We start from the raw sequence: 16000 nt of genomic DNA, 5'->3' as shown, positions 1-16000 counted from the left end.
TTATTTTATAGTTAGAGTTTCCCACAACATGCGTCCGTCAACTGATTTATGTGCTTGTTTAAACAATAATTGCTCTTATGAGCAGATCATGATGATATGGGAAACTGGATAAGCTTGAATTGCTAGATAATAGTAGAGTAGCGCCTAGCTATGAGTAGAAGAAAGCATTGTCATGAACCTGTTAAGAGCCACTTAAACAGATCCATTCGCATGTAATGTGATGATAGCATATGTTTACATTGAACAAACTGCTCCATTTGAACTCAATACAGAAAGCTTTTATCTTCAACTTCAAGTTTCTTAGGTGCAAGCTGGTTACTTCGTCTTTGATTTATTATAAACAAGGGAGCTGCTTGCAGACTTCTATTACTTCAAAGAAGATAGAAATAGAGATGGCTCCTCGAAAAGCTTCAATGCTTCCGTTTCTAGTTTTTCTTCTCTCTTCGTCCTCGTTGGCAACATCATCTCACACCCACGAGGATTTTCTTCGATGCCTTTCCCTCTATTTTGAGGATCCTGTAGCCATTTCGAAGGTTGTTTACACCTCAAACAACTCTTCGTATTCCTCTGTCTTGCACTTCTCAATACGAAACCTCAGGTTTAATTCTTCTAAACTAAAACCTCTGGTCATAGTCACACCAATGGATCTGTCGCATATTCAGGCTACCATTCACTGTTCCCGACACCACAATTTACAAATTAGGATGAGGAGTGGTGGCCATGATGTTGAGGGTCTATCATACAGCTCTGTTCTCCCATTTGTTGTCGTTGATATAATCAATCTTCGAACCATCACTGTTGATGCAACGAATAGAACTGCATGGGTTCAGGCTGGTGCAACGCTAGGCGAACTTTATTATAGAATTGTTGAGAAAAGTAGAACTCTCGCTTTCCCTGCAGGTTCTTGCCCTACTGTAGGTGTTGGCGGACACTTCAGTGGAGGAGGGTATGGGCTGATGCTCCGCAAATATGGACTTGCTGCTGATAATATAGTTGATGCTCAATTAATAGATGCTAAAGGCAGGATTCTTGACAGAGAATCAATGGGAGACGACTTATTCTGGGCCATTCGAGGGGGTGGAGGAAATAGCTTTGGAGTGGTTGTTGCTTGGAAAATAAACTTGGTTGAAGTTCCATCTACAGTGACCGTCTTCACTGTCGTAAGAAACTTGGAACAAAACGCAACCAAGCTAATCCATCAGTGGCAATACGTTGCAAATAAGCTTCCTGAAGATCTCTTCCTTACAGCGGTTATAGGAAGTGTTAATTCTAGCCAAGGAGGAAATACAGCAGTGCAAGCTATGTTTATTTCCCTATTTCTTGGCAAGGCTGACCAGCTTCTTCTGTGGATGCACGGGAGCTTTCCTGACCTCGGTATAGTAAGAGATGACTGCATCGAAATGAGCTGGATTGAGTCCATCCTCTACGTTAATGGATTCCCAAGGAATACATCCGTGGATGTGTTGCTCGACAGGAGTTCCCAATCCTTAATAAATTTCAAAGTAAAATCTGATTATGTGAAGGAGCCAATGGCTGAAATTGTATTGAAAGAGATATGGGAAAGGTTTTCTGACGAAAACATCGAGGTGCCTGCAATGACTTTCATTCCTTATGGAGGAAAAATGAATAAGATTTCAGAGTCTAGCATTCCATTTCCGCATAGAGCTGGTAATCTATACAAAATTTCCCATACGGTGGCTTGGAGTGAAGAAACCGCATCAGAAAGGCATCTAGCTTGGATCAGAAGGCTTTACAGTTACATGACTTCTTATATTTCGCAAAAAACTCGAGAAGCATATGTCAATTATAGGGATCTTGACATCGGAATGAATAACCCTGCAGGCAGCACAAGTTATAGACAAGCAAGCATCTGGGGTAGGAAATATTTCAAGAACAACGTCGACAAGTTGGTACGAGTGAAGACTGAAGTTGATCCTGCAAATTTCTTTAGAAATGAGCAAAGCATACCACCTCTCTCACCATGGTGATCAAAGGAAGAGTATGAGCTAATAACATTTTTCTTGTGTTTTCAATATCCATAATGTTTGCTTCAAGTTCAATATACAATTTGATCATGCAGTAAATAGGGCCAGTAGAGACATATTGTAAATAAAAGTTCATTTTCAAATCGTCTATGCTGTTAGATATCATGCTAATTCAATATCATATGCTGTCCTTTGTAATCTAATAATTTTGATTTTCTCCCTCGCCTCGATCAATTCCAAATTTTTATTAAATATTTCAATAGAAAAAATCACTAAGAATAAAATAAAAAACAGCAAGCTTCAAGTACTGAAATTATTGACATATATCATAGTGGAAACTATTGACATATATCAAATGGAAGGTGAGACATTATCAAAGGAGGTCAACTTCGAAGATATATTAGTTAGTCTATGTACATGTACATATATTATTTTGTATATCTGGTTATTTGAGAAAGGCACCAGCTTATAACAATTGATCTTTTTACAGTGGTTACCTTTAAGTGTCGTTTAATCTCTGACATATATTCCCTTATTTTATGACAATATGTTTAATATATATATATATATATATATATATATATATATCAAGATAAATAATTTGCAAATTATTAATATCTAAAATGTATATTAAAGGTTATTCTTTCACTGAGTTAGTTGAACTCACCTCTTATTTTTAATATTATTTTAGGTTCTTAGTTTCTGTTAGTAGGGGGATTTTGTTGAATGTTCCTGCTTCTTCAGTTTTGGTTGGTATGTCTTGCCTGTTTTGTAAGACTTTCTTTTTAGTTTTAATTCAATATCTTAGACACTCCATTATTACTACATTTTAATTATATTTGGATTTTGACAATGTAATAATTATTATAGATTATTGTTTTTGTTTTAATTATTGATAAGAAGTTTTGAACTATCATTTGATTTGATTTAATATAATATTTTGAATGATTATGAAATGCTATATATTTTTAAATAACTTGTTTTTTTTTTCTATTATAAGACTTAGCGTAGGTGTGATGTCCTTATAACATCACTTTTACGTTGTTAATCATAGACTAGGGTTTCGGGTCGTGACAATTAGTTAGAACTATTAACTTACCATATTATACTTGTTTTATCATGAGCACTTTTTATTGACCAAAGAAATTAGACATGTTTATGGATATAGATATATAGTGGAATCGAGTTTAGATTTATAATTGCAATCAATTTAGTGTATAGAGAGGCAATCTTGGGTTAATGGGAGGTGTATCAATAGCTGTATTTTTAGAAAATAGTCAAGTTTTGAGGGCCGTCCCCAAAATTTTAGTAAAAAGGGGAAAACAATTAGAGAGAAACTATAGGTTTTCACAATATTTGATCAAATAAATATAATGTTTAACCAAGTCGGCGCCTTCAACGCCTTATTAGTTAGTTTAGGCACATTGGAAGAGATCTTTCATATTTTCTCTTGAGCTCAACTGCACATTTACCATAAACTCATAGATCTATTAAATGTTAATGGTTTTTATGTTAAAAATTGCTAACATCGTCAGCACAACAAATCATAATATCCGATGCTACTGCTACTGCTGAATAATTGATTGACCAATTACAATCTTTCATCTCTGTAATTGATCCTTTCATGAGTCGTATAAATTGGTCAATTAAGAAAAGCTGTAAAAAGCTTATATTGGATTTGAGCCTTCGTTTATGAAACCTTGTGTCTTTTTGTTTTATTAATAGCATATTATTTTATTTTGTTATTTCTTATATTTACTTAAATGTGTTTTAGGATTGTCAATATTTGTTATTTCAGATGATCAAGTACTAAAACCGAAAGCTTCAAGTACTGAAACTATTGACATATATCAAAGTGGAATGTGAGATAAAATATACAGTGAGACATTATCAAAGCAGGCCAAATTCAAAGATATATTAATGAAACATGAAACTTCATGAGTAAGTCACAATTTGGCTACGAGTCATGCTATTTAAAAAAATAATATATTTTTAAATGAAAAACATTTTAGAATTCAACAATTATCACAGACCAAATATTATCTAAATTAAACATAGCCATTTAGGTTTTGAATATGTTGAATATGATTATCATCAAAGGTTTCTTATCCAAACCATATTCATTCATTAGAATATAATTGTTTATAATTCCCGGGTAGATAAAAAAAAAAAAGTGAACAAAAACCATGCAAAAAATAATAATAATTAAATCACAATAAATTCAAGATAAAAATTGTCAAAAAAATCATTTCATATAAAAAATCTAAACTAAGTTGTTGGGTAAGACACAAAAAATTACTTTATATTTTTTTTTAGGTTTGAAACTTTAATCACTATCTTGAGTTTAATAATTTAATTAGAGTAAATGAAGCATTGAGATTTGAATTCTTCACTCTCTAATTATTAAAAGTTTGATATCATATTAAAATATCATATTAATCTAAAATTTTAATCTTAAATTATTAAATGAATTTTAATAATAATTTTATATTATGTTTTAACAAAAACAAAAAAAACAAACCTTAGAGGCTAATGTTACTAAGCGTAAGTCTTGAAGTGGATGTTCATTTCAACCACCTACAAATTGCAAATAACCAGGAAATTTCAGAAATTCAAGTGGCTTCCAATATTATAAGCTTTTATTTTATTGTAATGTGTGATAATAGTGTGGATTTGATCTTCCTCGAAAATTTGAACTTTGAGAGATTGGGACAGGTGATGAGATTTGAGGTTTTAATTATAGCAAGAAGATAAAGTACTCATTTGGGAAACAAAATTCAAAAGCTTGGACATTGACTCATATAAATTGAAATAGAGTATATTAAATACTTTGAAAATAATGCATCCTGAGCTCTGAGAAATTGCAGATAATATTTTTTATGCTGAAAAAGTCACGAAGGAAATGCTTCTTATATTAGCAGTCGATTTTTGACGTCACCTATCTTGTGTGGCAAGTTCTTTTTTAGTTAATTTCTCAATGGACTTGAGCAATCTAGCCATGTTCATGCTCATTTTACTTGTTAAGCAAGATATCCCCTTGATACTATAAATAGGGAGTCCTTTGCAGGATTCTATACTCGGAAAACATAAGAAAAATGACTTGTCTCAAAGCTTCAATGCTGCCATTTCTACTCTGTCTTCTCATTTCATTTTCATGGGTCATATCAGCTCACCCTCGTGAGGATTTTCTAAAATGCCTTTCCCTTCATTTTGAAGACCCCGCTGCCATGTCAAATGTAGTTCACACCCCATACAACTCCTCGTATAGCTCTGTCTTGCAGTTCTCAATACGGAACCTCAGGTTCAATTCTTCTGAACTAAAACCTCTTGTCATCGTTACACCAACGAATGCATCACACATCCAGGCTGCCATCCTTTGCTCCCAAAGACATAAATTACAAATTAGAATACGGAGTGGCGGGCATGATTTTGAAGGTCTATCTTACATGGCAGCTCTCCCGTTTGTCATAATTGATCTTATCAGTCTACGAGCTGTCAATGTTGATGCAACGAATAGAACTGCTTGGGTTCAGGCTGGTGCAACACTAGGGGAACTTTATTATAGTATTTCTGAGAAAAGTAGAACTCTTGCCTTCCCAGCAGGTAGTTGCCCTACTATAGGTGTTGGAGGACACTTTAGTGGTGGAGGACATGGCACCATGGTGCGCAAATTCGGCCTCGCTTCAGATAATGTGATTGATGCTCATTTAATTGATTCTAAAGGCAGGATCCTTGATAGAGCATCAATGGGAGAAGACTTATTTTGGGCCATACGAGGCGGAGGAGGGCAAAGCTTTGGAGTGGTTGTTGCATGGAAAATAAGTTTGGTTGAAGTTCCGTCCACAGTGACTATGTTTTCTGTTTCAAGAACCTTGGAACAAAATGCAACAAAGCTTCTCCATAGGTGGCAATATGTTGCTAATACGCTTCCTGAAGATCTCATCATCGATGTGCAAGTAACCAGAGTTAATTCAAGTCAAGAAGGAAACACAACAATACAAGCTACATTCTTCTCCTTGTTTCTTGGTGAGGTTGAACAGCTTCTTCCTGTGATGCAAGAGAGCTTCCCTGAGCTTGGTTTGGTAAAAGATGATTGCTTTGAAATGAGTTGGATTGAGTCGGTCTTCTACACTGGTGGATTTACAGGTAATGCATCCTTGGATGTGTTGCTAAGTAGGACTCCTCGATCCATACCAAGATTCAAAGCAAAATCTGATTACGTGAAGGAACCTATGCCTGAAATTGCGTTTGAGGGGATATGGGAAAGATTCTTTGAAGAAGACATCAAGGCGCCTGCACTTATCCTAATCCCTTATGGCGGGAAAATGGATGAGATTTCAGAGTCTAGCACTCCATTTCCACATAGATCTGGTAATCTGTACGTATTAGTCTCCGGTGTGTCTTGGAGTGATGAAAGCAAGGAGGCATCCCGAAGGCATGTGGCTTGGATTAGAAGGCTTTACAGTTACTTGACAACATATGTTTCTAAAAATCCTCGAGAAGCTTATGTGAATTACAGAGATCTTGACCTCGGAATAAATAACCTGACAGGCACCACAAGTTATAAACAAGCAAGCATTTGGGGTCGGAAGTATTTCAAGAACAACTTCGACAGGTTGGTACGCGTCAAGACTGAAGTCGATCCTACCAATTTCTTTAGAAACGAACAGAGTATCCCATCTCTCTCATCTTGGTGATCGTAGGAAGCTACAAAGACATTGGGTCAGAACAAGATTAATGATAATAATAATAATATTTCTCTTTATGCATCATTTACCATAAGGTTTTTCTTTGTCATCATCGATGAGATTTCGGCACGATCCAATAATATTTAAGCATGCAAGTTAATGAAAAAATTTCCTTTTGTGATATTTCAAACAAATTCAATAATATGTTTCTTCTGTTTGCTAAAGATCTTGATTTTCTTCCTGAGAAAAATCAAGGAGGAGTTTAACCTGAGGTCTATTCTGGGCTTACTTGCTTTACGAGAACTGCAGATTTTCTGCTTAATCATTTAAAATTCAGAATCAAAAAGACAAAAGTTATTAAGAGAAAACTCAGCAATTCAAATGACTAGCAAGATCACAAGCTTCTTTAATTTAAATAGTTGAATAAGTGTATTTATTTGAACGTCCTTGCAAGCTCAAACTTTTGAAAATGGGGAGATTTGAAGATGTTATGGCAACAAGTAAAGTATCCACTTAAAGTAACAAAATTCAAAAGCTTGGACATTGACTAATCAAAGTTGATATAGGAAATTTTTTATTACTTTGAAAATAGTGCATAAGATCTGAATAACATATGCTTTACAAAGACATGGAAGGAACAGCTCCATTTGATAAACATACAGAAGCATTTTATCTCTATGCAAAAAGTCTAGTGGGAAATGCTTCTTTATTAATAGTGCAAAAAGCTTGGACATTTTATTTTATTGTTAAAAAGAGTAATATAAATTCATTCCCCTTTGATATGGTATCAATTTTTTTTAAAAAAAAAATCACAATTAATTAATTTTGATAGGCTTGTGCACCTGCTTTGTCTTCTTGAAAATCTATTCTGACTAGTGATTTTATTCTTTAAGTTCCGTTTTAATTTTCTTCCCACCTTGATATAAAACTTATCCTCCAAGTCCCTTGAGGTTGAGAAGGTGAGCCTCAAGTCTATTATGCTTAACGGGTTGAGTTGAAAAATCCACAATCTAAAGCTTAACCAGAGCCGAGTTTTAAATTGAACTCGAAAATATATAGTTGAAGAAGAGATAGAGAACAAAACAGAGAAGACAAAAAAAGAAAATGAAACATCTAAGTATAGCTTTCACACAGAACAAATCTGATGAAACAGAGTAGTTGAAGAGTAAAAACAGAGGAAACAGAGTGATTTAAAAACAAAAAACAAAAAAATGTGCATACTTATTTGGTGCTGAATAAATGTGTATTATTTAAGTTGGGCTTAACTAAGATCCACTGAAATTGCATTTTGGGCTATGATAAAAACAATTAGTTCGGCCCATTAATTATCCAGCCATATTTTGCTATTTATTTGCTTCAAGTCCCCGGATCTTCAACTTCTTTAAATGACACCCAAATCTCCTTTCTTTCGAGTGCCTGTTTATCAACGCTGGACCGCTCCCTCTTTTACAAGTTAAAAGCATATCATTTGAGGCTTTTGGCCTGGAAACGCAGGTGCAACCGCAGCCATGCCCGTGATAAAGAAAATGTCTTCATCATAAAAAGAAAAGAAAAGGAGAATAATTAATCTCACGGGTAGTAATGTTATAAATGCATAAGGATATAATGTAGTTAAACAAATATTTTAGTTGATTTTATAATAATGTATGTAAAATTTTTAATAAATAAAAAATATATAATAACATTTCAATTAATAAAAATCTCTTGAAGTTATTTACTTGATGAACATGAACAAATAGCGATGCCTTCTTTCTTTTTTGTTTGCACATATATGATAAAATTCAATTCAATACCTTAATATTATTTTTTTTCTTTTTTGCTTTTCTTTTAAAAAAAAACTTACCACACTTTTATTATTGTTTAGATATAAGCCAATTTATCTAATTGAGGTAATATTGATTATTTACAATGTTTCTAGGTTCAAAGATGTGTGCTCATATTCATTTTAATTAGTAATTTTAAGTTTGTATCTTATTTTGTAGATTTTATAAACTGTAAATTATATTTTTATGGTTTTTGTTATAAATAGTTATATTATTGTTTATTTACAAATCAATTTACCTTATTGAGCTATTATTAGTTATTCACTTTTAGATATAAAGATATCTATTTAGATTCATTTTCATTAGTAAGTTTAAGTTCACATCTATTATATAGATTTTAGAAACCATAACTTGTATATTTTTTATTCAAGCTAAAATTAATTGTATTATTGTTTATTGATTATTTATCATGCTTATATATTCAAAGATATTTGTTCATATTTATTTTCATTAATAAATTTAACTTCAGTTACTTAAATTTTACAAATTATAATTATGATATCCCACATTGAAAGCAAGCATCTAGAGCCTGGGTTTTATATGAGTATGCTCACCTTTATTAAAAAAACATGTTTTGGGACCATGTGTGGCTGCTAGAAACAAACCTGTAAGGGGGACCTAGGTTGAAGCCCGGGGAATGAGTGGAGTGGGAGACCCAAACCGAACAATATCTTGTTAGTGGGATGGGGTGTTACATTTGGTATCAGAGCTGGGGATGACTTGTCTTAAGGTGGGGGGAATGTGATATCCCACATTGGAAGCGAGAGTCTAGAGCTAGGATCTTATATAAGCATGCTCACCTTTACCAGTAAAATGCATTTTGGGGCCATGCATGGCTGTTAAGAACAAACCCGTAAGGGGAGGACCTGGGTTGAAGTCGGGGAGATGGGTGGACTGGGAGGTCTGAAACAGACAATATCTTGCTGGTGGGGTGGGGTATTACAATAACTTACATCTTTATGGTTCTTGTTATAATTAATTGCATTATTATTTAGCATTAAGCCAAATTACCTAACTATCCTACTTTTAGATTTTAAAAAATTAGTAGTGTAGATTTGAAATGCAACTTGTATTATTGTTTTTCTTGTTATATTCAGTTGCATTATTATTTATTCATTATTTAATATACTCTTACTCTTAAATTTAAAGATATTTGTTCAGATTCATTTTAATTCGTACATTTAAGTGCGTATCTGTTGTAAAGATTTTATTAACTAAAACTTATATCCTTATAATTCTTATTATAATTAATTGCATTTTCGTTTATTGATAATTTAATACACTTTCAAATTCAAAGATATCTCTTCATATTCATTGTAATTAATAAATTTAAGTTCATATTTATTTATATATTTTATGAACCGTAACCAATATCCTTATCATTCTTGTTATAATTAGTTACATTATTATTTAGCTATAAGTCAATTTACCTTATAGATCTACTATTGATTATTTACTGCTTTTAGATTTGAAAATATCTATTTAGATTTATTTTGGCTGTTAAGTTTAAATGCATATCTCTTTTGTAGATTTTATGAATTGAAACATACGATCTTTATTGTTTTAAAAGATTCTTGAGTCCTCACATGAATTTTATTATTAAAAATGGTTAAGGACAAGTGTAGAATTACATTTGAATCTTTAGACAAGTCATTCTTACAAAAGTAATTACTTTATTTTTTGTCAAAATATTCACCTTATTGAATTTGTGGGAAAATACATGAAAATGTGATGATTATGTTTTTATCTTTAAAAAAAAACATAACTAAGGTATTGAATTTTGGAAAGTATGTGCAAACAAGAAATAAGAAGCTAAAGACATTGAATTCTTCTACAACATTATCATAACATTAACCTAATTAAATCTTGTTTAATTACATTATGCCTTTAAGAATTTACAACATCATGGTGTGTGGCATTGATTCTTCTCTTCTAATTTCCATTTTCCTCTATTTTTTTATGATATATTTTCATCATGGTTAAAGATAGATAGTGTTTAAATTGCTCAATAAATAGTTCTATAATAACAATGTCACCTGTTTTGTATGATAGCCATTTATGGTATATATGTGATTACCACCAACTACAAATCTGTATATTTTATTTTTGAATGGTGTAATTTGTCATTGTAGAAGCTATAATAATTGCATGTCTAGTGAGACATGTTAGTTTCTTGCTTAATCTTGGCCTATATATAGTCTCGTCGATTTGCCATTTTTCTGCACAGTTAAGTTTTCAGCCCTTTTGCCCCCCTTCCCTAGAGCCTCCCTCCACTCAAGAGTTTCTCTAAGTTTGTTCCTTTATTCACTTTTATAATGGCTAGCACTCCCTTACGCCAACAACTTAGCATCATGAGACAATCATTCTTTGACGAGGTCTTCCTTCACCAATGAACAACTTCAAAGTGATTTCTGTTTTCTTTTTCTTCTGAAATCCACAAATCAAAAAGATTATACTAACATACATGTTGGTTCTTACAGGGACTTCTGGATCAAGGACAAGTGAGTTATATCGAGACTCTTGAAAATGAAGATGATCCTGACTTCATTGAAAATGTTTTTACCTTGTTTTTAAGGGATTCATCTAGATATATCGCTTCTATTGAGAAGGCTATGTGAGTAGAGTATTGTGCATGTTTTTGTGGTTTTTTTCTTTCTTTACTTTCAATATTACTAACAACCCCAGATGATTATCCGTTTTGTTGTGTTAATCTATTTAGGGAGACAACCCCAGTTGATTATCTCGTTATGGAAAGAATGATGTATCGACTTAAGGGTAGTAGTGCTAGGTAGGGGAAAATGTATTTGACAATGTATTACCAAAATATTATCTTCTTATATGGTATTTCATGATCATAACAAATTTCTTATAGCCTTGGCGCGTCAAAAATCAATGATGAGAACAATAAACTCAGAAAACTTTTTCATGAAGGGGATATGGAAAGGTTAGATTTATATTTCTTTCTAACTTCTAAAATACCATAGCTAATGTTTCATGTAAAAACCAAAATATATTAAATCATTTCTACATAAATGTTATAGTGGCAAGGCAGCTCTCCAGAAACTAAAGGCAGAACATGTTAATTTCAAGCAAAAACTTTCTGTTTATGTCGGGGTAATTCTCTCACGCTAATAATTTATATGTCAATTTATGAATTATACACAATTTTTCTTATATGTTCTTATTCATTTTCTTCTCTTTTTTCAGATGTTGAAGCAAGCCAAACTTTCTGAATATTGAGCCAAAACTTCCACCAATGCAGAAAATCTCCAGAGATGTGGTTCAGTGATTCGTGTGGGGGAAAATTAAATCCATAGATGTAATGTTGCTTTATGTTCATGGGTTTTCTTCTAAGCATGTTTTTAGTTAAGCCTTTTATCATTAGGTTAATAGAATCTAGATATCTTGTGTCTTCTCTTTGTAGAGAAAAGATAAACAAGAAATCAGATTTTATGTATTATCATCATATCTATAATAAAGATTTATGATCTCATTCTAAAAAAAAAAATTATTTTGACATGTTACAATTTAGTACCGACACATGCGAATGAATTAATTTTACGTGTTTAAATTTTATAATATCTTCTGATAATTCTTATTGCACCAATCTTTAAAATGCAATTTTTTAATTAGTAGAGTTTTTCAAAATAAATTATGCCATGTTTTTGAAAAATCACATAAAAATTCCTAAAAAAGAAGTTGACATTATTTTGTCGTTGACTTGTAGCAATTTTTGATGTTGTTTTGTCCTTAATAGAGCATGAACATATGTTATATATAAATGGTGAGTTTATAATGATTAATAATACTATCGGTGATCACAAAGGATATAAGCATTCTACAATACCTTAAAAGGGATCAAATGAAGGAAAACAATTTTTATGATTGAGTGAAACAGGGCTAAGTGATATGTTATTATTTGGTAATATGTTTTTTTCTCCAAAAATGATTCCTTCCTTTGGAAATCAAATTTTATTTAAAAAAAAAACATCATGTCATGAAAGAAATTAAATAAAAAAGATTTTTTTCCTTCAGTTCTTCATTGAGTTGGAACTCATTTATATGGTTTCTTGAGTTACCTTGCTCTTAAGATATATAAATGATGCAAGATAGTGCTAAACAACACAACAATAAATTCAAAAAGACAAAAGATAGATTAAAATAGGGTTAAAGCATAAAACAATTCTAAAATATTTTTATATATAGGCTAGAAAAACCAACCTAGACTAGAAAAAAATAATCAGAATACTAAAATATATAGGAAAATAACATAACATAAAAATTTAAAAAAATCTAGAAAAGAAAAGCCAAACATAAATTTCTAGACCTAATTTTAGAAAATTCATCCCACTAGTCCATGAAAATATCTGTTAAATTATCTATATAATCTATATCGTGAGTTGTAACTGGTTTTAATGGATTTTTGAGTCACCTTGCATTCTTGATAAGTTTAAGAGACTTTGTTCTTAAGAATACTTACAAATCAATTATAGAATTGTATCCGTCAATTAATCTCACTAAAGTTCAAAAAACAAAATAAAAATTAATCTCAATAAATTTCAGACAAAAAAATATTGAATAATTAGAATCAAATTAGACTTTTATGATTAAGAACTTTTTGGTATAATTATGTATTTTTTGAGTTTATTATCTTTTTTTTTTGTATTATTTTCATGTACGTTAAATATAAAAATTCAAAATTTCCTACGGTATAAGTTGATAGTAAGACACTCAAAATATTTAGATAACTAAATTTCTATTAATTGCTCTTTACAACCAAGTAAAATTTTCAATCTATGTGCTTCGTAAGATAAAGAAATGGAGAATACTTCACCAGATGAATTAATTTGTTTCCATGAACATGCAAACTTAGAATTTAATCCCTAAATTTATGAGTCAATAAATGCTCTTATGAGCAGATAAAATCAATTAGAAAAATCACTAGGACATGTCTTGAAACGTATAGCTACACCAAAAATTAATTGAGAACATAGAAGATTATTCTCTTTATTTATTTAATTATTTGTTAATATCCATAATTGACACAACTACTATAGTCATGGCAATTTGTAAACATCTTCAGCACCATCTCCATAAAATCCCAAATAAGAAAACTTGAAAATCATTTAATAAAATTGTTTTTCTCATTGGATTATCGATCTAAAGTTGGTCATTGGGCTCTTTAAATTTGTTTGATTAGAGCTTCATATTTTGTCAAATGTGACTTTCAAGTTTTTAACAAATATCTCTTTGGTTGCAATTAATTTTGAAGTCTTTTGTACCCTAAATAAGTTTGGCAACCTCTAACGTTAATTATACTTGATGAAAAATAAGAAACTTGAAGTCATCACTATGATTTGTGGTATAGGAATCGAGGTCCGTAGTTTTTTATTTTGGCCATTGTAATGAAGGGTTGTTTTAGTTAGGTCCCTCCCAAAATTTTATCATTTTATTTATGGCCCCTAGTTCTATGTGTTTTAATTTTGGCCCTTGTAACTCATATAATATTTCTTGTATTACTACATTTGAAACAATAATGAATATGGTATGTTTAAAAGCAACAATTTTGTGTTTTTTTTTTTGGAATTCCTGTAAAAAACATTTTCTTGAATGATCTTCATGCCATTAGTTTTATTATTGTTTAGATATAAGCCAATTTGTCTTACTGAACTACTACTAATTATTTACAATTTTTTTAGATTTGAAGATATCTACTCATATTCATTTTAATTAGTAAATTTAAGTTTGTATCTTGTTCTGTAGATTTTATAAATTGTAATTATATTTTTATAGTTTTTGTTATAAATAGTTATGCTATAGTTTATTTATAAGCTAATTTACCTAATTAAACTAGTATTGAGTATTTACTATTCTTTTGAGTACAAAGATATCAATTCAAAATAATCTTTATTAGTAAGTTTAAGTTCGTATCTATTGTATAGATTTTAAGAACTATAACTTATATATTTTTTGTTCTTGTTATAATTAGTTGCATTATTGTTTAATGATTATTTAACATGCTTTTAAATTCAAAGATATTAATTTGTACATATTCATTTTGATTAAAAATTTTAAGTTTATGTCTTATTATGTAGATTTTATAAATTATAACTCTTTATGGTTGTTGATATAATTAGTTGGATCATTATTTAGTTAAAGCCAATTTACTTGATTGATTAATTGTTTGACCAAAATATTCAAATGCAATTCTACAATTATCTTTAAGCATTTTTTATATGAAAATATTATAAACTTATCCGAAGGCATGCGAGGACTCAAGAATCCATTAAAACCATAAATATAACTTACAATTCGTAAAATTTACAAAAACAAAACTCACTTAAACTTGTTAATCAAAATAGATATTTTTAAATCTCAAAGTGGTAAATAATTAATAATACATCAATGAGGTAAATTGGCTTATAGCCAAATAATAATGCAACTAATTATAACAAGAATCATAAATATATTAGTTACGGTTCATAAAATATATATAACAAATACAAACTTAAACTAACTAATTAAAATGAATTTGAAGAGATATATTTGAATCTAAAAGCATATTAAATTATCAATAAACAATAACGTAACTAAATATAATAAAAACTATAAGATATAAGTTTTAGTTCATAAAATCTTTAAAACAAGTTACACGTAAACTTATTAATCAAAATGAATTAGAATTGTGAAATCTAAGAGTATGGTAAGTAATCAATAGTACCTCAATTGAGTAAATTGGCTTATAAATAAATAATAATGCAACCATATATAACAAGAATCATGAACATATAAGTTATAATTTATAAAATCTACAAAGCAAGATCCTTACTGATCAAAATCAATCTAAATAGATATCTTCAAATCTAAAAGCTTATTAGATAATCAATAAACAATAATGCAACTAATTGTAGAAAAAACTATGAAGACACAAGTTAGAGTTCCTAAAAACTTTAGAACACATACAAACTTAAACTTATAAATTGAAACAAACTTAACATATCTTTGAATCTAAGAATATAATAAATAACCAATGTTCATTGTGCAATTAAAATCATAGCTACTTTAACTCATTTTAAAGTATATCATAATAAATAAAAGAAAATTAAGATAAAAAGAGAATAATTAAAGTAAGTCACTAGCTCAGCTGACAATAGTTAAATGATAAGGAGTTAACTAGGGGGAGAGGACATCCTTCATTAAAATCATGCCTCTTGCATTTTTCAACCTACATGTAAGTATGCATGCAAGTAACTCGAGGCCTCAAGTTGATGGGCTCTCCCTATAGTTTTACTTTTAGGAGTGGCCATCCACCAATTAGTCGTATAGTTTTACTTTTAGGAGTGGTCATCCACCAATTAGTCACATCTAAGAGCGTGCCCATTGTATTAAAAAAAGTACAAGATAACAATTAATCTCACGAGTAATAATGTCATAAATGTTTAAGGATGTAATGTAATCAAGCAAACATTTTAGTTGATTTTATAATAATATATGTAAAATTTTT

General features: G+C 30.6%; 2 protein-coding genes across 2 annotated transcripts; both read left to right on the top strand.

The window, feature by feature from the left end:
- The first annotated feature begins 291 nt into the window (after positions 1-291).
- On the top strand, positions 292-2130 carry LOC105135885 (tetrahydrocannabinolic acid synthase-like). The gene has a single exon (XM_011040965.1). The coding sequence runs from the start codon at positions 393-395 to the stop codon at positions 1986-1988; it is 1596 nt and encodes a 531-aa protein (XP_011039267.1). The 5' UTR covers positions 292-392; the 3' UTR covers positions 1989-2130.
- Positions 2131-5080: 2950 nt separating this feature from the next.
- Positions 5081-11736, top strand: LOC105135947 (tetrahydrocannabinolic acid synthase-like). Its single transcript, XM_011041062.1, has 6 exons — positions 5081-6604; positions 10977-11110; positions 11216-11284; positions 11369-11440; positions 11538-11610; positions 11704-11736. The coding sequence occupies exons 1-6, from the start codon at positions 5081-5083 to the stop codon at positions 11734-11736; spliced, it is 1905 nt and encodes a 634-aa protein (XP_011039364.1).
- Positions 11737-16000: the final 4264 nt, after the last annotated feature.

The sequence above is a fragment of the Populus euphratica genome, unplaced genomic scaffold (genome assembly GCF_000495115.2).
Source record: "Populus euphratica unplaced genomic scaffold, PopEup_1.0 scaffold155.1, whole genome shotgun sequence".
NCBI lineage: Eukaryota > Viridiplantae > Streptophyta > Magnoliopsida > Malpighiales > Salicaceae > Populus > Populus euphratica.
This window is presented reverse-complemented; position numbering and strand designations above follow the sequence as displayed.

Coding starts and splice junctions, on each gene's coding strand:
- LOC105135947 (XM_011041062.1), top strand. CDS start 5,081: ATGACTTGTCTCAAAGCTTCAATGCTGCCATTTCTACTCTGTCTTCTC. Junction 6,605..10,976: donor AGAACAACTTCGACAGGTTG/GTACGCGTCAAG, acceptor TGGTTCTTACAG/GGACTTCTGGATCAAGGACA. Junction 11,441..11,537: donor CATGAAGGGGATATGGAAAG/GTTAGATTTATA, acceptor TAAATGTTATAG/TGGCAAGGCAGCTCTCCAGA.
- LOC105135885 (XM_011040965.1), top strand. CDS start 393: ATGGCTCCTCGAAAAGCTTCAATGCTTCCGTTTCTAGTTTTTCTTCTC.